The sequence below is a fragment of the Halyomorpha halys genome, unplaced genomic scaffold (genome assembly GCF_000696795.3).
Source record: "Halyomorpha halys isolate HHAL.00 unplaced genomic scaffold, Hhal_1.1 Scaffold251.1, whole genome shotgun sequence".
Taxonomy (NCBI): domain Eukaryota; kingdom Metazoa; phylum Arthropoda; class Insecta; order Hemiptera; family Pentatomidae; genus Halyomorpha; species Halyomorpha halys.
Genome location: NW_027106674.1, coordinates 947775 through 972938, shown reverse-complemented (window position 1 = coordinate 972938; position 25164 = coordinate 947775). Strand labels below are relative to the sequence as shown.

At 31.4% G+C, this 25164-nt stretch overlaps 1 protein-coding gene across 7 annotated transcripts in view; it reads right to left on the bottom strand.

Annotated features, from left to right (window-relative positions):
- Nucleotides 1-21079, bottom strand: part of Patronin (calmodulin-regulated spectrin-associated protein patronin) — a 111687-nt gene extending 90608 nt beyond the window's left edge. For 6 of the 7 annotated variants that reach the window (XM_014419752.3, XM_014419756.3, XM_014419754.3 and 3 more), the window contains exon 1: nt 20527-21079. In XM_014419752.3, the coding sequence (XP_014275238.1) occupies nt 20527-20661 (135 nt within the window). In that variant the 5' untranslated portion in view covers nt 20662-21079. Of the gene's footprint in view, nt 1-19667; nt 19896-20526 lie in introns of those variants that run through there. The other variant, XM_014419753.3, reaches the window with a different exon arrangement.
- Between the last annotated feature and the right edge of the window lie 4085 nt (nt 21080-25164).

The window sequence follows — 25164 nt, the reverse complement described above, 5'->3', positions numbered from 1 at the left end:
TACTATTATAGAAATTCCATTCATATTAGTAATGCTGGTAAACGTATTAATGTCTTGGGAAGAAAATTCATCATCAAGATTAATATGCTAAGCTAATTCACTAGGTAAGAATTTAGAAAATGACAATTTGAATGATACCGGATAATTAGTTATTCAATGACAGCCAAAAATATGTAATGGTTAAATTTATTAAGTATTTATTAAAAAGGCAACTCCAACGAACCTCCTCACGTATTCATTGTTTATCTGAAGAATTAGAGTTTTCTCAAAAATCACCAAAATTGCAATAACTTCAATACGACTACAGTACATACAATTAGCACTAAATTAAGAGAAGGTTAGGGCCATAAGAATTTAACAAAATGGGGCAAACCGGGGCTATGTAAACAAATTAGAATCAGAGATATAAATAAATTAAAACGTTTGAGATGTTTTATTATATTTGAAACAACAAAAAAAAATGTATTGTATTAGATTGGCAGAGCAGAAATTCACAACCACAACGGTTTATAACGCTGGATTTGGATAGTTGTGATCATCTACTGAGTTAAGAATGTTGGAGCAAGCATTTAAGATTTACAAAGGACGCTAAAACGAATCTCACTTGCTTTAATCATAAAAAATATACTACTAATATTCAAATACTACTTAATTTAAAACGTCTAGTAATTTTTAAGTTGCCAATGTTTTTCCTTTGTTCTATACGCGAAAACAAAGCAATAGATATACAATAATATTTAAATTCATAGAGAGCAAGGACAGAAAACGATAATATAAACAAAGTCTAAATTACATACAATATTTTTTTTTCGGCTTTTAGTGCCCAATGGTATTTTTCTACACAATATCTTCAATAAAGTTTCATTGAAATGGGTTATCCCACATCCGTGGCCTTCTCCCCATGTAAGAAATAAAATTATTTAAAGGCAATATTTTTCACAGAGGAATAAGAAAGTGTTGGAACCATTTTCGAGAAAATCGAAAAAATGTGAAAAATCAATTCTACAGTGTCAATTCCGGGAAATTGAATTTTTCAAAAATGTTTACCTATATATGCACATCCTCGTCATATACTCACTTAAATATGTAATTTCATTTCATATTATTTTTTGTATAGTTTCATTTTGTGAAATTTGGTTATTTGGACTCAGGCAAAACGTATTTGGACAAAACGGATATTTCCATCGAAAACTCGAATTTGACATTTTGCACGATCGCAATACTATCCCTAACTGTATATTCCATGCATAGGTAACTAAAGGGAAAAAAAAGTGGTAATGGATGAACTAGTTGATTTCAATACATTGATGAAACATTAATACGAAGATGCATAAAATATCAACGTTAATTTTGGTGATTATTTTAAGGAAAGTTATCACGAGTCAAGTATAATTGAACGATTATGATTGATGAAAAAAAGTTGAATAAAACTTTAGAGCTAAGGCACAAAATGTTATCACTCTATTTTTGATTATCTTTTTTTTTACAAACAAGTGCATCATATTTATGTTTGATGCCTTTGCAAACGGATTTTAACTTGTGCTATAATTTTAAGTAATGGATTATTAGCAATTAATAAAGAACTTCTTTGTTATACAGGTTAATTTCCATTTTTTAATGCATTATATAGATTATTAAGTTTAATTAGATCATTTTTAAGATTTTGGATCATAAAGTTAATTACCGTAAAGCAGGGTGATTATTGTACAACGTCGTTCTTACTGGGCTTGAAAAAGAGCCCAGAGAAGGCTTTCAAGAGTTCGCCGTAGCAGTAACAATCCTCGGATTCGCATCATTTCTTTTCCCCTATAGTGTGGGATTTTATTTCTTAACCTCACAATAATACATTCAACCTATTCTTCTAAACTTCTGTTGCCGAGTACTGGTTGGTTAATAATAATAATATTATTCTGAAGCGGATCACGATTATAGATTGCAGAAAATGTTATTCAATGATTTTACATTAATCGAATACCAAAAAATGTGCTTTATGGGGGAAGAGAGAGGTCTTACAAAAAAGACTTTAGTACACCAGTGTGTACCATTTTTACCCTAGCGGTGATTATGGTACAAACTTGCGTACTAAAATTGTCAACGTTTTCACTCTTTTACCGGACAGTCGTGTAAAGAAATACCTCCAGTCTATAAGAAGAAATTAGGAGGACATTCATATAGACATTATACCGAACAAAAGACACTTCCACATTTAAGAGAAGAAACTGTTCAAGTAAAGCCTAGAAAAAAGCGAGTGAATTTGTTCCAGGGAATGTTGACATTAGCGAGATGTTCCTGTGGTAGTCCCCACATTTTTTATTGTTCTTGCAGAAAGACCAACATTGTTTCTCGTTTCACATTATAAAATAAATATTTTGAACCAAGAAAATTTGTTTAATGTACCCTAATATTGTTTTCTTTGGTTCAGACAATTCATTCTGTGAAAGGTATTCAAAAAGTGTTTTTAAACCGAAAAATCCAATTAGCAAAATTTTCTTGAATTAGGCTAAATTATTTTTAAAAATCCATATTTTTTTTCTACGTCCAGAAACCTTCTAGAACCTCTAAAGAGTAAAAAGAACGGGTGACAGTGGTAAAATAACATATTCTTGGAATCCATGATAAAAAAGGTGTCCAGTAACCCGCATTTGCGGGGTGAAATTGGTACAAATCAAATTGGTAAATCTCGCTTAATATTTGAAGAACCTTTTTTTTTTTTTTATTTTTTTTTTTTAGTGATAAAAGTTATCAAAATTAAAGGAAAAAATCTTAATTGCAATACTGCAAATATATATTAAGTTAAGGAATAAAAAACTGAATCATAGTCGCCGTACTTTACGGTATGTTATCGATTTGAAATATATACTTCTAAAGGTCAGTGAAACAAAGGCATTTTTTGAAATTTTACATCGGCAACCAAAGCTTATAAAACCTGATATTTTACATCAGCCAAATAACTTAAGTTAATAAAAACTAATAAAATATCGAATCCTTATTTTTCAACATAAATTGTAAAAGACTTAAAACCATAATCATGTAGCTAGCTGCTTTAGGCTTTGTTGGCCGTGCTTAAGTCAACGGAAATAGTTTCGGTTCCTCACCCGTTCTTTAACAAAGTAGGGCAATATCCACTATAAATGGTGGAGGCCACTTTAAAAAAATTATTCAATGGTTTTAAATTTGTACTCAAGTAATTTCGCAGGTATAAGTGAAATTGTTTATTGAAAAAAAAATAATGACCATAATCGCGATAAACGGTGAAATACAGTTAATTGGTTTTGAGCTTAAGTGAAAATCTGTTAAGCAAAATGAAGAACAAGTTCAACTCGACAGGGGAAGAATAAAAACAGCATACACAAAACAAGTATTAATGTTTTTTATTTAAATTTAATAATTTGTGATTTAAATTATTCTAAACTAGGTTAATTTTTTTTTTTATAAAAACTATTTTCTGTGTAAAAATAGTATGTTCTTCTTTACGTTGGAATAATATCCTCGAATCAAAAAGCAACAAAGCTAAATATTTTTAAATATAAAAAATCCAAAATATGAATTTAATTGATTTTTTAATTAAGTAAGGTTAAGGTAATTTTTTTTGTATTGGGTTATTGTTTTCATTTTAATAAAAAAAATTTGTAGTCTGATGTAATTTATATTTTTATATAAAAACGTAGTAAAATTTGGAAATACAGAAAGTTAATAGAATTAATTGATTCATTTAAAATCGAAGAATAAAAATGTCAAGTTCACTTTTATCATAAGCAGAATGGTTTATAAGGATGTTCTGAAAAACTTTTTTTTTTTTTAAATTGGTGCAATGCACGGCACAACTGTCACTTACCACCATAATTTTTGAATTGAGATCATTGCTCGATTACTTCATTTGGCGACTCATTACCATAACTATTCACGATCGCACAATGTTTACTTACTATACTTGCATTTATTAGTTGATTAAAGAACTATTATTATTTTTTGTGTTTCCATGGTTGTTATAAGAAGAGTCAAAATGTTATGATTATCATAACAACCGAAAATTCTTTCATAGCTCATATTTATCCCATTATTTATTACCACAAACAATAAGAGATTTTTAATATTTAATTAAGCATTTAAATCCGGCCAGCTAAATCAATGGGGATTAGGCTTAGCTAATAATAATGACCAGTTGATTTTACATTGATATAAAAAGTTATATCAAAATCGTTAGAGCCATTTTGGATGAAATCGTAAACAAGTGTTAAATCGATTATATAAAGTGGCGCATTCGGTCGATTTTAGTGTAGAAGCTTCAGTCACATTCCAAATATGTACCTGTTTCAAATTCATAATTTCAGTTTCGCACAACTTTCCATTCGTAAGCTAAGCAGTTTACGTATATACTACACACAGACTATTTTGCGAGACACTGGTAATTAACAAGGATTCGAAATTTATCACGATACCAACACTTCCCCTTAATGTATATATTTCATATCATATAAGTGAAAATGAAAACGCATGCCCAAATGCAATAGTAAGGGCAGAAAAGAAGCTTTATGAGGGATATCCTTGAAAACTTCAAAGCAGGTAGAATTGCTGCTAGATCTCACTCTCCCTCATGTTATCTATATGCCTTTACTCCAATAGTTAGGTTATCTAATTCACTGGTCATCACTAATTGTTTGAGTAAACGTGTAAAAAATAAAGCAATGCTAAAAAATAAAATAATGTAGAGCTTAAAAATTATTTAAAACAAAAACTATATTTCATAGTTTTCTTCTCTAGAATTCCAGAGAAGTCAGTTTTATCGGATTTAACACGCTTCTTCTTCTACATAAATATATATAAATAAATTTTATGATAGATGATCTAAAAATAATTGATAACAAATGATCTAAAAATACAAATATTTTTAACATTCCAATCGTAATGAAAAGAAAATCACAAAGACACAAGCTGCTACAGAACAGGACGGAGTGGGTGAAAAATATGGTTCAGCGTAGGTCTAGTCAATTTTGCGTGGGACTCCAAGGCGTGGTATTACGACAGCTTTAGCAAGACTCCTACTTATGCAGGCAGCTTTAACCCCATATACTACTGAATTATTATGAAATTTAAAAACCGATAAGTATTATCTAAAGATGCAACAGATACCTTTCGTAAGTATATCTAACAAAAACAAAAACCAATTTGCCAACTACATGGGTCAGTATAGCCTCCTAATTATGTTCTTTTTATTTTCATACTGTTATTTTATAAATATATTTGTTCAAGATTCTTTTTATAGATGTTATCCTTTTCCAGCATATTTCTATTTTGAGCGTAATTATCTATATTTCAAGGAAAATGATTAGCCGTTTAAGAATAAAATCTACAGGGTGAGTTGCTGTTGAAACAAGTTATATCCAGGAAATTAGCTTTCCCCATGATGAGGGAAAGTAAAGGATGGAATTTGTTAAAAATTTTATTCGCTATAGTTATCACCAATCCCAAACTTTTCTACCTCGCGTAAATCGGAAGATCCGTTTTTGAAACAGGTGGATCAAGGAAAATACGTAACCGCTTGCATAAGCGAATGTAGTGAATGGGATTTGAAAAATTTTTACTAGACACCAATATCAAACTTTCTACCGAATTTCAGCCAAATAGGTCGAGCCGTTTTTGAAATAAGTGTGCCAATGAACGTCAGTGTACGCATGCGTAAGTGAAAGTAATTGACTGAATCTGGAGAAATGGATGCTAAACCCGGTTTACAGAACTCCTCAATTTTCCTCTAAATTTGGGCCAAATTGGACGAGCCAGTTTACGAAATATAGTTTTACCGAGGAAAATATTTAAGCGTACGTAGGCGAAAGTAGGGACAGAATCTGAAAAAATTGATAACGTGCCAACTTGCATAATATCTGAAAATTTTATAAACAATTTAAAAATATTGCTTTCATAAGCCTCAAAGGAAAAATGACGAAATTGAAAGATTCCACCAATTTGAGGTGTTTACATCCTCTCTCCGCCCAACCTAGAAGTTGGACCCTGGCAAAGGTAAAATATTATTTTCTAACTCAAATAAGCCATTTCCAGCTTTCATAATGGGGCTTATGATATGATTTTTCAAAACCTAACATTGTTTTTCAAATAACGAGAAGTAAACATTTATTAAATTAAATTGGCAAATATTTTGAAGGAAGCTAAACATTATAAACTGCCTTATAATATATATTTAACTAATTACACTTCGAGTAACGAATGTACGCTCAATAGTTTCTGAGATCCAATTAATAGTAATTTTCGCAGGCGTAGAAGTTTCTAAGATATTTGCTAAATTAAATTTAGCTATCTTAGATAGAATCGTTTTCCAAATATATTATTAACTAAGATATTTGGAAAACGATTCCAAGATATCTGGAAAACAAAAAAAATTGTTTTCTGAACACCTGTATCTCGGAAACTATTAGACATACAGGTACATATAATGATGGTTTTTATCACTTTTGAAACATTCGCTTAAAACAAGAAGAGAAGACTTTGAGATACTTTAATCAAGTAACATTAAAAAAGCGCCTGAAACTATAAAACGGCGTGAAATATCTAATATTGTAATAATTCAATTAAGAAACTAAGCCATTCCTGTTAGTTGTAGTTAGCATCTAAGGAAAAAAACTGTTGTTTGTTATAATTTCCCTTGTAATTACAAAAACTGACGAAGTCCAGCAACTCACAATTGGCTTTATGATTATTATTGATGAATTTCTTAAAGTAGACGGTTATCTAAGAAAATTTGGAAAAGGGCTTAGAGGGCACTCAGATAGACCGAGCAAACTACTGTAGACGGCTTAGCTGGTTGGACTACATTTGAAACCGCCATCAGTTTAGCTGTGATAGCACTAATAAACGGCGATCTTCGTTAAAAACGGATGATGTTGAGGTCATTTTTGTACCACCTGAGTTTATAAACTTATTGCTGGTTGTTACTGATAATCGAAAGACATTTTTGTATTATCCCTTGTTGAGAACATCTTTAAGCCTATGAGTCTTTCAGCAGTTTACAATTGATAGGAGGCGATAACATTGACCATGGTAGTGATTTTCTTTATATCAGGTTATTCTGCTTGGATATAAACTTTGGTCACATATTTGAAACAAGCCCGATTTAACGGTGATAACACTAGCTTCAATAAATATACCGTTAATTGAACTTGTTTAAAAAGCTCCAATGGAAAGCCATAGTTATCTATTTTACTATTTTATAGATGCCGAGCAGTATTTTCCACTCTGATATTCTTTTATAATTTATTAAGTGCTATCATTCTGATCATGGTCCTAATGACTTAGTGAAATTATGACACAAAAACCTAACATGCATGGTGTGAAGTCGGATGCTACTTACTACTAATTGTAGTAGGATACCAGGAGTTTCATGGCGCAAAATGAACACAGCATGTCTTATTTGTGGAAAAATTAAATCCTGTTATTTGAAAACATATTGCTATTTTATTCACTGTGTTAAGAATTGGACCTTCCTATAGATTTTATTTGTGCAAAACAAAATAATGCTTTTGTTTGACTATAAAATATGGGTGTAGAGAAGAAGAAATGGTGAGGAAACTTAGACTGTCCTACTTGGTAGAGGTTTATTTTATTTATTTTTTATAGAATGATTCTGGAAAAAATTTATATTATTTGTTATTTATTCAAGTAATAACTAGTTGATTTAAATCAGAGTTGGCCAAAAATTATTCGATAATAAGTCTATACGCGATAGTAAAATCGATACGATACTAGGCTATCGATACGACAGTAGGCTGTATAAGCAGTGAACGACACAGTTACAAAGCGACTATTTCTAACCAATTTGTTTCTCTCTTTAAAAAAACTCTTTTTAATAAAATTATCTTTGATTTTCAAAATATGTTGAGTAAAACTCTGTCAATGCCCTCTCTTAGTTTTTAAGGATATTGCAACGTCCCAAAATGAACATCAATGTATAATATAAAAGCATGTCTTTAATGTCCCTGGGTAATCATAACAATTATTCAGGCAAAATTTATGGGAGCAATTTTTTCTTCCTGATATTTCGTCTACAAATTAATGATGATATCTTTAGAGAGATTCCATTAATTTAAGACGAGTGGAAAAAACATCAAGGAACAATATATTCCCTCTGCAAAAAAGGTAAAAATAAATTGTCGTCGCTTTGTGTGTGCAAAGATGTGACACCTCGTATATAAAAAAAAATATTTATATCATCTTGAAAGCCATTTCGCAAAAATTCTTAAAACCATAGAAGCCTGTATAGTGGACTGTATCCTACAAAACGATGTTTGTGGTGAGAGGTTTCTAGAATGATGCATTGATTTTTTTATTTAAGTAGTTATATTGAATTTATGAGGCATCACAGTTTAAGTGAAAATACTATTTCTTTAACTAATGAATCAAATGTAACGTTAAAAATAGTTTATTAAGTCACAATTCACTTAAGCACCATGCTATAAATCATGATAAAATTGTAATCCTAATGTTTACCATAAACAACATATTGAACTATACAAGGTTACGGAAAATCTCAAAACTACTGTTCTAGTTGTTAGATTTTGGATCTCGTACAGTACATTACAGATTATTCTGATGTTTAAGGAAATTAAAATTAAAGCGGGTATATTCAACTCAATAGAGTATTAATGAGTAATATACCCACTTTGCGCTGACTGAGATTAATTTAATGGTTAAAATAGCTTACACCATGTTTGAACCATGATTAAACTATCATTAGACCAGGTTCTTTTGTTTGGTTTTCTAATCCTTTTTCAGGACCTTATCTGTAAACTACAACTATTTTATATATTTTTATCTCTAATGTGATGTGTGATCGTTGGAGATTTCAAGAGATTGTAATCACTTATTTCAATGATTTGGTTTTAAAATTATTAACTTCTATTGGATTAAAAGTGGGACCGGTCATGAAGAATCAAAAGAATCAATAATAATTCACGTGGAGGGTTTTTTTTTTCTAGGGGAAGGAATTAGTAGATGAGGAGTTAATTGAGGGTTTGTTAATCAAATATTATATTTGTTAAATGAAAAGAATGTTTCTTCAGTATTATTTCAACTCTGCATCAAATATAAACAAATGCAAGACAAAATAATCAAAGTTACACTTTTTTATTGACAAAAATACCGTTTTATCACAGTGAATTGGTATGGAGCTGAGCGATCGTGAGTGGCCGGCCGCCTTAATGGTGAAGCGGTATGTATTATCCACTGACCTGAACCGTAATTATATCTATAACCACTAGCGGTGAATGTTATGCTCGCTGGCCACCATGATAATCTGGCCACCAGGGTAATGAATCTACTCTTAATTGTAGGATTATCCTCAAGAAAATCGCCATCTTTTAAAGAGCTACTTTGAAATAGAAGAGTGACATATAAACTAACTCACATGAAAGCCAATAGGCATGATGACTAAGACTTTCGCAACTACCAAGATGACAACATAAACACTTAGAATCCTGACAATCGTGTAAACAATCAGGAGCGTTGATATTGCAACTGATTTCGGGGGGAAGAGCTAAAATCTAAAATTTACCAATAATGTTGAATAAATTACCCAACTTACAATAGAATTCTGGAATTTTTGCTCTTCCAAAACATTACTGGAAAATTACCATGTAATTAGCGTTTATGAGCAATTTTAAGTATAATAAACTCTTTTAAGAATGTTTTACAACAAATTTCACAGTTTCAAATAGGTTCTCGAATCTCTAATTTCCGCTTTCAAATTAATAAGGAGAATGGCACTCTCTACTCCCATCTCTAAAAACAATAAATACATTCCCAAAATATTTTGGTTCCGAAAGTCATAAGATCTAGTACATAGAGAATCTGCATTTTTGCAATTTGCAAAGTACCATAATACTGTAGAAAAATGTATGTAAATTCTGCTGATGGTAAACATCTGCTATCATGAAATTTTGTATAAAATCTTATACTTCTTTCCGAACTATATATAGCTTCAACGTAGGATTCTTTAAGTATCTAACTGTCAAAGTATCCATTCATTTTCAATTAATTTTTGGGTAGTACGTAAGTTAGTAAAATGTTTCATAGTGTTTTATATTACACTTTAAAACTTTTGTAATAAAAACAAAACAAACAATACTGAGATATATATATGGCTAAGACAAAGATGTCCTATGACTTTTTTTTCATAATGTTTCATAATGTCCTATGACTTAGGTTTGTCCTTCCTTAGAAGGAAGATTTAGTCGTTTCAAATCAACGGCGAAAAAACCTTCAATCCCGTCCTCCGAGGTTGCGAGTAGGTTGATCGATGTAAGACATGTCACAATCTCACAAGACGAGATCATAACACAAAAAAGGCAATCCTTTCCGGTCGGACCCGCCCCACTACGACCCCCAGGGAGCGAGCGACGGTCCTTATTTCACTTTTGAAATATTAACTTAAAATTGTTTGTTTTTTTTCCATATAACAGCAACTGAATGCAATGTTCTAAATGTCAAAGATCGACCAAAAAATTTTTGTTGATAATTCTTGAGGTCCATGAATTAGGGTAACATTGAGAATTTTATATGGCATATAATACTTTTTGAAAAATCATGTTTATTCTTAAAAATATTGATAAGATCCAAGTTTTAGCTGATAATGACAACATCATTTAATGTATGTTCCTAAATACATTTCAGTATTATTTTGTATGTTTAACATTTCATTCAGTAAAAAAAATCATTGTGCAGTCATAAAAATAGGGTTATGAACTTTTTACTTAAGCTATGCCAAGAACGCTACTAAGGTTCTTGATAATACAGAAAAGTATTTATTTAAACAAAAATTTGAAAATTAATATTTCAAGAAGGATTGCAGATAGCAAAATAAAAGTTCCATGATTATTGAGGATTGCCAATAGACACTCAATGCTTATTGTCCATTAGTATGCCAGATTTTATTATTTTAATAAAAGTTTAAAAAAGATACCGATAGGGATGTTGAGCGAAGAGGTACAGGTGGCGCGCATAATGATTACGGCCATACTAAAATGTAAATATAATAAATAAATAATAATAATAATGAAGGCTTAACGAATCCGAAGGTTCGATGCCGATACCACCAATCCCTCTCTACATACATCCTTCCAGTGATGCCCCTCCAAACCCAATTCTACTAAATCAGTTTTAACGCAATCCTCCCATCGAGGTTTCGGTCTAACCCTCGGACGTTTACCCGTCGATAATAGTTTACAGGATAATAGTTTTGTAAATTATATTTTCTATTTTTAGGTTTTTGGATAGAAAGTGCGATCAAACCAGTTTCGACATTGAAAAATAACAAGCATTTCTCGCCTTCAACTTCCTCAAATCCTCATCAATTTCTTTTTTTCTAATTCCCCTAGAACCTAAATACTTAAAATTATATACCTGTTCAAACATATAAATATAATGAATACCATACCATAATAACTTTCTGCCCTTCTGAAAGGACATGACGATGGCATCCGTCTTGGCTGGGTTAACTCTGATGCCATCCTTCTTGAGAGCAGCTACGATGGTGGCAGAGGCGGCTTGTGCGTGGTGAAGGGCCAGTTCAGCTCTCATGCTGGAGGCGTAGACTCCCATATCGTCTGCATAGGCTGCTACCATTGCATGCCGATGTTTGATGGCGACCACTGGCGCTGTGAAGACTACGAATAATATAGGTCCAAGCACAGACCCTTGAGGCACTCCGCAGGTGGTGGGGGCTGGGGGCGACAAATCTCCACCAACCCTGACCATGAATTATCTATCGCTGAGGTAGTTCTCGGCCAATCGGCACAGGGCGACCGGAAACCTGAACTCCTCCAGCCGGCGAAGTAGCAGCGGGTGGGATACGCTCTCAAAGCCATGGCTACAGTCCAGCGAGATGAAGGCAGTTGCGTAGTTGTTCTTCATTCGCTCGATGGTGTGAGCCTGCAACTTCACCAAATGATGATCACACGAGACACCTTTTTGGAAGCCGGTTTGCTCGGGTGGTATCACAGCAGCCTCCCTGCAGTGATCCATGAGGTGGTCGTGTATGAGGCAAGAGAAGAAGAGAAGTCAAGAAGGCAAGAAGAGCAGACTACCCCAGCGGTTCGTCGTGGATGGCGAGGGTCGGAATATCTCCAACAACATCCTCTACCTCGGCATAACTCTTGACCGGCACCTCACCCTCTCCAGTCATGCCAAGGGGAGACTCAAGCTTTCACTGCGCCTGAAGCTACAAATATATAAGGCCATTATTCGTCCAACGCTGCTCCATGGTGCACCACTAATGAGACACCTCTACAAAACGACACTAACCAACCTACAGAGTTTCCAGAACTCCCTCCTAAGGCGAATAATACGAGGAACATCACTCCAGCGGGCCAGGAACAGATAAATTTGTGCAGAGCTCCAACTCCCAACCGAGCCAGAATTCATAGGCCGTAGGTACATCAAGTTCTTTGATGGGCTGAAAGCCTGTGCCAATCCACTGTTCCGAGAAATCACCCCCCCCCCCACCAAGACCTGGGAGGTGGCAGAGCACTGTTCCCTTGGTCGATGTTCTCGCCTTGGGAGGGACTTCTGGAGGACTCTACACTTCATCAACGCCAGCCAGAATAGCCCCTCCCTATTCCTAGTACGCTTACGGTAGACTCATGCCATCATTGATGACACCGCCTTCAGCGGACCCGGCAACTTATCTTATAATGCCACTCTGGCAAACCAAGATCAATATTTGCCTGCATATATACATCCATTTTTATTGTATATATTTAATTTGTTTATGTTTATTTTTCTACGTCAGAAAAAAAAAAAAATAACTTTCTGGGTACTCTCCTATTTATAAATATTTGCATTTCTATTGGTTACGATAATTAATTAAATATAATTAACTGTAGTTTGAGAATTAAATATGCGGGACATCCTGTTTTTAAATTATTGGCGTAAACAAAAAATTAGTTTTGCTATACTAACTGAACATAGTTCGAAAGACGTTATATTTTGGTGACATAAAGGTTTTGCTCTAGTCATTTTTCGGATTCATTATTGCAGTTGGTGTCATCATTACATCATCACAGGTAATATTTTGGAGGAATAACTTCCTTTTGCAGATAAATGTTCTTCCAACTCTCCTGTTGATGTATTCTAGACTCAACGTAGTGAGCTGCCTGATCTGTAGCTACTGAAGAACGAAGGGGCTTTCACCTGCTGAGATGTAGCTATCCCTTGACTTGGGATATTGCCGTAGAAGCCGCGCCCTTGCTTTCTTCTTTCCACCGAATACTGTTCAACACTAAAATGGATTTCGAATAGATTAAATTTCCCTATTACGAATTTTGTATTGCATGATTATGTAAGTATCGGATATTACATTTATACATTATATTATATATATGTGTATTACATATTATGGATTTTACATATATGTGTATATGTAATATACATGAATCAAAATTGGCCTAATTTAAATTATTTAATTATTTTTACTTTCACTTATCTGTATATGGAATATATAGTAGAAGAATTATGGTCGTGAAAGTTTCAAGTTTCGCTAATCAATTCCTGTAAAATTGTCTTTGTATGTGAACAGCCTAGCTTAAAAACGAAAAGTCGTAAGAAACAGAAAGAACATATTAAGGTGGGTGGGTATATGCCGAGGATGTTACTGCAACTTTTTCGATAATGTCGACTGGCCGGAAGTACCATTTTATGTCGATTTTTCGCATGTTTTAGATTTTCTTGAAAATGTCCCTAACGATTTAGATTATACTCGATATATCAATGTACTATTAAATAGTTCTTACTATATGCTAGGTCTCATCCTCATCGTAACACTGACGGGTCTTAGATGATGAATTTTCAAAATTGTTCCCCTAATGTACCTTTATTTTTGTTTGTTATATTTAACCATCACAGTCTCTGCCTTCTGAATTAAATTTAAATTTTATTGAAATTTACAGAAATATGGAATATGTTGTGAGGGGGAGGATTGCGGCCGTTAAAATATTTATAATTCAGATTTTCCCAGGAAACACTCGTTTTGAGGTCCTCTAACACCAAATAACTGAAATAAATCTCGCAAAATGTCTGTGTTGTCGTATGTTTAGTGAGCCTAGCTCAAGCCGCACAAAACTGATTTTTTATACACATATATAAAGAACACAGTGTGTGTGTGTGTGTGTAGGTGATTCTCTGCTTTGGCGTCACTTTTTGGTGCAAAGCCAGTAAAGCCAATAAAGAGGTAAATGATTTTTTTTTTCAAGTTGTAGACTTTAACTTATACTAAGTTAAAGTCTAACAATTCCCTCAAAATTCACCAAATTTATTATTTTTCTTTTTTACTTGAAAATAATACTTGATATGGTGAAGTCTCAGTCCCTCGCCTGTCCTATGACCATAGTTGTCATGTTACTGTGCCTATTGAAGACTCTAGTTTTATAAATACCCATTACAACATGGTAAAAAATTATGACAACAGCGATATAATAATTAACATAGTTGTTTCTCGGGTTCGGCCTCAGTCCCTCATCTTTTTTTGAAATTAGCACCGAAAGCCTTACATTATCACACAGAAAAAAAACAAAAAACAATGTTGGTTATACAACCTCACATATCGCCTTTTCATTGAATATCCTCCCTTAGTTACCGCATGAACTACAACTAGTGAAAGTAGTTTATGAAATATGTTGAAATTGTACTAGACCATAATGACAAAGGAACTGATAACAAGGATGGCCTCCGGGGACAGAAGCTACTTTGCCATACATTCACTTCAGGCCCATTTCAACGGGACAGATATATGTCGTGCAAGTTGAATTGTCAGTTTACACAATGTTGGTGGCTGCGATAATTGTGACTACGTTAACAATCGCAATTACTGTCACTATCACCGTTACCATGGAAACGATCCTTTACGCATGCATTAACATAATTTGTAACCGGCCCGTCCAATTTGGGAAATATTTAGAGGAAAGTTGAGGATTGGTTTGAAAATGGTATAGTATTAATGTTATCAAACCGTTACTTTCGTCTATCTATACACAGAAGTGTTTTTCTTAGCACGTATATTTCAAACGAAGTTCTTCTCATAAATTTTATTCTCTAAAGACAAATCAAATTTATTATTAAACCTTGAAATATATTATGTCCCGACTGTTCCAGTAGAAAAGGTGAGAAAGCTAATTTCGTACACAAGTAATTATAATACTTTTTTTTCTATAATTACATTTTTTGTTATTTATAACTGTATAAAAATATATACAAGTAAATTTGGTGGAAGTGACATAGTGACATGATAGAATCTATCCACTGATAGAACTCCATTATCATTTCTAGAGGAGATCTCATGGCTATCTTTTTTTCAGACGCCTGGGAGGATTATTAGGTACTGAAGGAGAAGGCAGGTTAAAAACAAGTGGATTTGGGTGATTGGGAAGTTTATCATGGAAGGATTGGTATCTAGTTCTGGCTAAATCGGCAACATATGGGACATTTAGATCCTGATGGATGACAAGATTTGTGACAGAGCAAGGAGTATTAAGGATTTTGGACTGTAACGATTGGATACGGGAGGAATTTGATGGTTTAGTGGAGCCCCAAAGTAAATTTGAGGTTGAGGACAACTCGGTATGTCCTGATAGGTCTTGGTCATGTAGATCAGTCTTTTGTAATATATTGGTAGTTAAGGCCGATTGTCTAGTAAATGTTGTAATAGTCGGAATCGACGAGCAGACTTCTGTCTTTTCAGTCTTGTATGAAGATTCCAGATGTAGCCTTAAGTAACGGATCTGTTCGACAGGAATAAGTGGGGTATTATTAAAGGATACTGTGGCGCAAGAGGTCATGGGTTTACGACGAAGGGTAAGAGTGATTTGATGGGATTTATTGGAATTTATTTTAATCCTCCAGTTTTGGCACCATTCTTCAAGTGTAGTGATGTGGGATTGGAGGGTTTAGGATGCAATGTAAGGATCATTGTTCACTGACAATAGTGTCATCGACATAAATGGTGAGGATAGTGTTAGGATAGATTGGGATATCAGCTGTAAAAACTGTATAAAGGATAGGAGCACGAATATTGAGTATGAGGAGAGTACCCTGAGGTATATAGTACATCTTATTTTCATAGCTACGCAAGGTGTCGATTTCGTAAATATTTCTTCAGTTTACGAACCATCAATAGTAACAAGATTACAAAGGAGGTTACTGACGATCACACTACCCCTACCACACCAAAATCAAAATAGTCTGTTTGTTAAACTTTGAAAAAACATTTCCTTTATTATGACAATGGAGAATACAGAGTCCACAAAAATTCCAAGTTTTTAAGGGAGTTTTGGTACAACTGACGCATGTTTCTGGAGTTTTTTTTTTTTTGCTGAATCATGGATTTTCGTTTAATCAAACTATCGAATAAGGTCCCAAACAAAATAGGTAATGTGTATCTTTAACTAATAACTAAGTACTTAAGCTGTATTAAATATGTGAATAATAAAAGTCAAACATAAAAAGACTAGAAAATTCTCGAATAGTTAAATGTTTAACATAAAAAACTAATAAACTGATACGTAAAATGTATCTTATGAATCGTGTTTTAATAAAGTAGTTTGGATGGAGATTGTCGTTCATCGAGTACATCCGGACTTTCCTACATATTATAATAATGTTATAAAATTGTAATCTAAAAGACCATATAAAACATTTCTCTCAGAAGTCGATTAAATTTATTTATTTAATTAGGATATATCAATTATGATCCTGATAGAAGGGGAAGAGAAAAAACCTTAATGTAATATTTTTTTTAACTCAATTTTTTTCTCAGATCGCCGGGCGTCTCTTGTATATGGGATTTCCGGAGTGACGGTGATTGTGATAGAGAAAGCTGTCGCAACCATCATGATCAAGTAAATTAACTAACAAACATTAGCTGTTGTACTATCAACTATGTTCGTCTGCGGGATAAACACTGTCACTATCACCGTCACCGTGGAACCGCGCTAAAGAATAACATCGAGAAAGTTATATTAGTATGATGACCTAATTATCCTGAGTTCAGAGAAAGTTCTAATTAAATACAACATTTATCAAACCCAACTCGCCCGTTTGTAAGGAATCTCACTGGTTTATTTGATAGTTTGAAGGTATTGAAAAAAATAATCCAATTTTTCACAAAAAAATATAAATGAATTTGTACAAATATTTATAATTCCAATAAACGTAACCAAATTTAGTGAGGAATTTATTTTTAATCATTAATTATTTTTTCTTTATCATTGGTTAAATTCTTTATTATTGGTTAATTCTTGTTCATTTAGCTTGTAGATGTCTTTGAAATAATACCGGTTGTTTACTAAACGTTTTAATGATATTTTTATTGATAAAGTGTTAATATATTATATATTTTATTAACAGTGAAACATTACTAATCATTAGAATAAGAACATTATCTTTAGAATTGAATTAGAATAAGAATACTATCTACTAAATAAAGTAAACTGTTTAAAATTATCCTTCTCATGTATCTTCAAGAATGATGATTAAATAAACAAATTTTACCTCTACATGACTAATAATTCATTAATAGAATACTGGAGCAGATAAATCATTAAAGCAGTTTATAAATTCAACCTTTTAAATATATCTGCTTAAATATTTAATATTATGTACCAATCACAAAAGTTAAAAAAAATGTAATACATGTAGGTATTCTTTTTGCAAAACAAAAGTGTGAATGGAATAGAATACAAAACCTAGCACTGCATATTCAATCTACAAGAATATGAGTAAATAGCATGTACTATTATTTGTACACTGAAATATAACAAATATGAAATACGAAGAATAATCATTATTCATTTTCCTAGTCATGACTCAGCAGGAAACCTCATGATGAAGGCATTTCAAGCAAGTAAATGGAAAAGAATGTCAGCATAAAATTGGTGAACTAAATTAGCTTTCCATCTTTTACCTATTTTTCTATACATCTTTCACAGATCATTAATACAAAAAATAGAGTTAATAACAATACTTCTAGTCTAAATCTATCTTATAAATCCTTCCTCAAGACGTGTACAAGACAATTGAGGTGAAGGCTCAAATCAAGAACAATACGGAAAAATGGAATTAAATATTTTCATCATATATCAATAAATAAATAAAAAGTAAAACATTAAGAAAACAGAACTAGATGATAGATGTTGAAGAATTATGGATGTCAGTGACCAGACTGATAAAATCAATCATGGAAAAATAAAAACATAAAATTAATTTAATGCTTGCAAAAATAAAAGAGTTAATAAAAACACTTTCTTGATGACAAAAATAATACCTAATTAAACCAATAAATTTAAATAAAACTACATTTACACACCACCATAAAATAAATCATCATCATATCCGGAACATAAAAATAATAGAAATAAATATTACACTATCAGAAATCAGTAATTAAAATTTGCATGTAAAAAAAATTACCAAAATTTTGAATTCCTGCAAACAATTTTTTTTAATACAAATATAAAAGAAAGGGTAACTGCCCATGGCGGGTGCAGAAACAAAACTTACTGTTGACAGGAAAGGTGACCATAGTGTAACCTCACTTAGTACTGAAGGAAAGAAAATTTGAATTTGGAGTTACAAAAATTAATACATAAATCGAATGCATTTCTTATCAATATTTATCAAATATGTACATGGGAAATACTGAACCAACCATTATTGCAAACAATGTTTACCCTAAACCCATCTTATTCTATTAAATAAAAACCTGGAGCAAATAAAAGTTTACCCTTAACTCAACTTGCTCTAGTAAATAAAATCCTCTAGTGAACAAAAATATAAACTTCGCTAAATATTACAATTAGTTTAATCATTTCCATCAACAAGGTGGAGATTAAAAAATTTAAGAATATAACTTCATCTGTCTAATGACAAATTAAACTGTGGTTAATGCTTTACTTTGATATAATATAACAAAATGGATTAAATCCAGCTTAACAGTTTCTTTCTTGTATACTTAAATTTTTTTCAGAGAACATTTTAGTCGTCAATTCACTATAATGTTAAGTAGATAAATTTAAGTTTTGTTTTTTTGAGTAGTTTTCTTTGGCTATAATTTAAAAAAAAGTCCAATAAACACTAATTTAAAAATTTTGTCAGTCAGATATTTTGGTGTAAAGACAGTACCATAAAGATTTGCCATTAACGATATTTTTATTTCCTCAATGGTGAACTGAGAAAAAAAATCCTAATGAACATAACAGGCAAATTGTAAAAACTGTTCCTTTAAATTAGAGAATCAGTAAATATCAAAACTTAACTGCGAATTTTAACATCAATGTTAAACTCAAGGGCTTTATCTAATAGATAATGTTATTTATTATCAGCAATCGGTTTCAGTTATCAACATTACAAAGTAATCAGAACAATCATAAACACAATAGGATATATATACAAGTAACACTTACAAACTATGATCACCATAGAAATTACAGTGGTAATAAGTAGAGAGATTTACAACAACTATTTAATAAGCATATTTAAATCTATCATAAATCACCAAGGAAATATTTTATTCAAGAAACAAAACTAATAAAACTTTTCAATCAGAACAAAATATTCATGTTTCACAACTATCAATGCATTATCCTCCCACATTAATCAAAGATATTAAAACTTACAGGACAGAGTTGTTCAACAGGATCTAAAGCTTTATCCTCGAGAAGCCGAGGAGATGGGGAGTGTAGGATTGATGTCAATCGTAAAACCATTACACTGTTAATATAAGTAAAATTTCACTATCATATTATACACTATTATCAAAGATAGTGGTAAAATATTTATTTTAAAAACACACAAAACAGAGTTCTGACAACTAAATAAGACACACACAAGGGAAGTAATAGAACTAGCTCAAGTAATGAAATCCAGTCAATCTCCCCACTTCAAATGTTATCCCCTCTAGTCAATATTAATCAAGGGCAGCTGTTTCAGGTTTTAATAAAAAGAAAACATGAGTGCCCAATAGAAAACAAGCAAATTTACTTCAATTAGTGACAAAAAGATAAATAAATAGTCAAAGATAAAATAAAACCCAAAACCAGTTTTACCATTCAAATTGAATTTCTGATGATTTAAACCATGTATCCAAAAGACAAATCAATAAATTAGATAATCAATTTAAAATATAAAAGATAACCTCAAAAAAATAAATAATCAGAGTAAACAAACTATAACATCAAACTATAGTATCAACATGACCTGTTCCTAATTACTAATGCAACGACCCAAAATTCAAATTACATATCGAAAACCCAATACTGTAACCTAAACAAAATTGAAAACAAAGAAACATTTGTTTATAACTTAAAAATTCAAGAAAAGGTATAAAATTAAAAAACAAGGATAACTTAATAACATTAAATGTAATTTTTCTTTGAAATAATAATTATTGTTAAGTATATAACTACTAATGACTGTGATAAAGTCTCTTAAATGTTTTTGCAATCTATAATGACCATTAAACTAATTTCCACTTACTTGTCTAGTTGCATGGGTTTCAGTATCAGTTTCTTGTACTCTCTTTCCCTCTCCTTTATCCATTATAGTTTCTTCATTTGAAGTCTCAAATTTATCCAGTTTCTTATAAAATATCCTTGATATAGCACCCCACATTAACAAGTTTCCGGTGATTTATCATTTCACAATAACCTAATGCACTAATGTTTCTTAAAAAAATTGTCAAATATCCATTAAGGTATCGAAAACAATTATCAAAGCAGTATACTGAAACGCAGTAGATACTTTCTGATACCATTTGTTTCTTTATTTTTTTCACGTAAGTTAAAAATCAGTCACTAAAGACATATCAGGAAAAACAATCAAATAGAAATAGATAAAAAGAACCACTTTAGCTCCGTTGGATTAATGACAAGCAAATGATAAAACCGAAGTTTTACGTTATAGCTAAATACATTGCAATTCATGTTTTAACATTAACTGTGCCAAAACACCAAGGAATAACTTAAAATACATTTATGCAAAGGTACTAAATGAAGAATCAAATTCCGGCATTACTGTCCCATGATGCCAGTCAGGCCTACATTCTAACGACATCTATGATAGAACGGTCAAACTAATACCAACTGCAATCACAGAAAAATATGCTAGCAGTTTTTTTTGTTACTAACAGTTAAAAATTATAATTGAATAGTTTTTTCGTTACAGTTTTAGTTAGGAATATTTAAAATTTACAAATAATTACGAATTAATTCTATATAGGAACCTAATAATTGTTTTAATAAATTTAATAATAAACTAATTGAAATCAATTAATTGTTTAATATATATCTATTTTTCCTACTTTCTGTAATTAAGATATTAGTAATTATGTCATCATCAATTTTATTAGATTTATCTTCTATAGAATATTCATTGCTTTAGATAATAAATAAAAAAATACAAGCAAGATGATTTCAATAGATTCAATAGATTTCAATCTATTAAGTGTCAGAAATAATTTAGTAAATGGAATAACAGCAAGAAAACGAAAGGCTTTCAGGATAAGGTAAAAATAATATCTATTCACATTTATGATAATATTATGGTAAATAAATATTTATTGAGATGCATATAACTTTAAGTGTTAAATATTCTTATATTTCTATAAACAATTCCATAGGTCTATTAGAACATTGGAGAAAATGTAATTCTGAAATGCAAATAATAATTATTAATACAGGAGATTTAATGAGGTTTTTGGGTGTAACTTATTCGAACCAAGAATGGGTTTGACATTATTTATTCCTTGTTGATATCTTATTGACACACCAGAACTCAAGAAAAATACAAAATGATGTTTTTTAACCATCATTTTAAAAACTTTCTAAAAGATTATAATCTTGTGTGTTATCAATTTACACTTAATTTCATGCTGAAATATATTGTTATTGGTTTTTAAAAAAATAAGAATAAATAACAAAATGGTTGCCAAAAAACTGAAAAGAAAAAAAAAATTGTTTTCCATTCAATGCTCATTATCTTTAAAGCTATATACCATTCTACAATTAGTAATATTTTAAAGTAGTATAAATTTTCTAAAATTTGAGCTCTTTGACTTCAGTATTTCCTAAGATAACATTTTTCAAAAACCAAATTCTACATTCCAAATAAGGAGAAATCAACATTTTTATAATTTATTTTAGCAAATATCATGGAAACAGCTAAGAACAAAGATAACCATTAGAAAGAACCTTATGATGCAATTAACCAATTATCAATTTAAATGTTAATTGACATCTGTACATCTCATAGTTCCTGAGTTGCAGGTTATCAAAACCTAATCATTTAACTATCAACTTTTTTTATTTATAAATGTAATTGGGCTATCAGATATACGGATGTCAAGTACTCAAATTGAAGCCAGGTAAAAGTACTAAACAGTGGTTAGTTTCAAATGATCTTCAGCCCTAGCTGTTTCCACATTTGTCAGAATAAATTCACAAAATGTTTCTCGTTATTATAAAAAAAAAAATAATCTTTTGAAAAATGATATCTTAGGTCAGTTGCCCTTAATCTTTGGAACCTCCAGTTGGAAGGATTTCCAGCCTTTTCCAGCAGATTTTAATTTGTTCAATTAATGTTTGATAATAATACCTTAACTTTACCAGGTTCCAGATTGTAGGACTTGGCAGGATAGTTTAATTCCACAAATTTGTGGATTTTTTTCAGTTTCTAGTTTATAATTTTTAACTTTTATTATATAACTAATTAAAGAAGATTAAATTATGTGTCAAAGGGGTGGCTAACATTGTAAATTCATTCCAGAAATAAGGTCGGAATCAATAGTAGGAAAACAAGAATGGCAACCATGGAAAAAGTTGTTGAGTATTAAATGTAGTGTCATTAGAGTGTACCTTACATATTTCTTATCTAAATACTTCACAATTTTTGTTTGTGCATTCATTCACAAGAAGCCAATCACAATTCTTCCTCATTCACTCATCTGTACAAATTCAAACCTACTTCCAATTGAGATTTAAACTTAGGAATTGTCAAACCTATAGCTATTACCCAGTAACCAACAAGTAAATTCCAAAAAATAATATTGTTAATGATTAGTACCTCCACCCCCGCCCACGTAGAATGGCGGCCCAACTTGAAAATCGATAAGATTTATTTTAGAATAGAATTAGGCTAGGTAGTTCTTTTCCGGGAATAGTTTTTTGGTAGTTTGTTTAGAATAAACCAGTCCATTTGAACTACATAGTTCATTTCTCATTGAGTGATCCTTGGAGGTCCCGACGTCCCAAACGAACTATCAAATTCAGATGACTGTTTTGGGGTGTATCTGACTGGACTAATGCATTTCATAATATAAACATAAATGGGTAAATATATGACTGAAAAACAAGATAACTGTTGACAAATGCCAAACAAGATATTTCCATTTCTGAATAAACATTTTCCAAATTAATGTGCAGCGGCCAATTAAACATAGACGGCGGCTCCCAGAAACCCTTGAAGGCAACCGACGTTGTACGACGTTGGATTATTTATCGAAAGGAGAGGGGTAAATTTCCAGACATCGTTTTCTTTACGCAAGTAGTAATAATTAAATAATTGTATTTATTTTATTTTAATGACTTCAAAGTCAGTAGAAAACAAAAGCATAATTAGGTGATTTTATATACCTTCATAATATCATCTACAGAAAGTCGATTAATGTATTGAATTATTTCTTTATTGTATCAACACATTCACTGCGGAATTTGCTATCAACACCCAATTTTTCAATCCAGTGTATGAAACCTAATTTACTTTACTATACCGGAACAAAATTTTTGTTGTAAATGGTAAAAATTAGTTTTTCGAAGTAATCTCACTAAGGAGAAATAAAACTTTTCTTTAATATGAATTGACCAAAGAAAACAAAGAAGATATTAATGGTATTAAGATTTATATTAAAACAAAAAATTGGCAATAATTCAAAACTTTAATATAAGAAAAAAACTTTTTAATTATAAATTTTTAAAAATAGGCCTCTGAAAATGGACCGTCCGAAACGTCGGTAAGGTTGTTATGCTAATATAAAAGTGATTGAATAAAGAAATTGTAGTAAGAAAGTAAATTAATATCTCGAAGCGAAAAAAGTAGAAAGTAAATAAATTTTGTATATATGTACATATAGTTGACCGTAAAAATTGATATATAAGAAGATGGTCAGGGTTGCGGTCAAAAGAGAAATAAAAATAGTTTACAATTATTTCTCTTTTGACCGCAACCCTGACCATCTTCTTATATATAAATAAATTTTGATTTCACTATGAACAATATCAAGATTTTTTCATAATTTGTTCAAAACCATTTGTTTAATTACATTCTGAAATAATAAAAAAATGTCTACCAAATTGGTTAGTCAAGTAATGCAAACGATATCCCTAAATACAAAATTGGTGTAGTGAAGGCTCAAGAACAAGGGGCACGGGGTGAACTATCTAGATCTTCAAGTTGAACTACAATGAAATATGAACTAACAAATTATTTACTAAATAATTCAAAAACACTATCCAAAATTATAGTCTCAAAACATTTATTTCATTCACACTTTTATTACAACCTCACTTGTGAGGTTGTAATAAAAGTGTATAAATAGTGATAAAAGAGAAATAATTTGACTGTGATTTTTAATGTATTTTTGACATATTAGATATAAATGTTTTGACCTGGGCAGAATAGCCTGTATGGAGTTTTTTTAAATGGTTAAATGATATGTCTCATAGTAATTTAAGATTGTCCCTGAAGATGGCCGAATTGGCCGAAACGTTGGACGTGTGAATGAAATAAATGTTTTGAGACTATAATTTTGGATAGTGTTTTTGAATTATTTAGTAAACAATTGCCAGTCTCAAAAAAGAAATTTAAAGATTATAAACTAACAAATTATTTTAGTTCAGTAGTTCGATATTTCTAGCTCAGTTCGCAAGCGAAAAAAACTGCGGCCCACAAAAAGGCCGATTGAACTAAGCGGTTTTTTTGGCGAATAATTCATTTAAACTAGTTCATTCACGAATGCTACATCACTGTTTTAGATAGTCTATCATCGCTAAATAGTAATAACGAGGGATAGGATTTTTATGTTTTCACATATTTTTACCTGACCATGATATCTTCGATTCC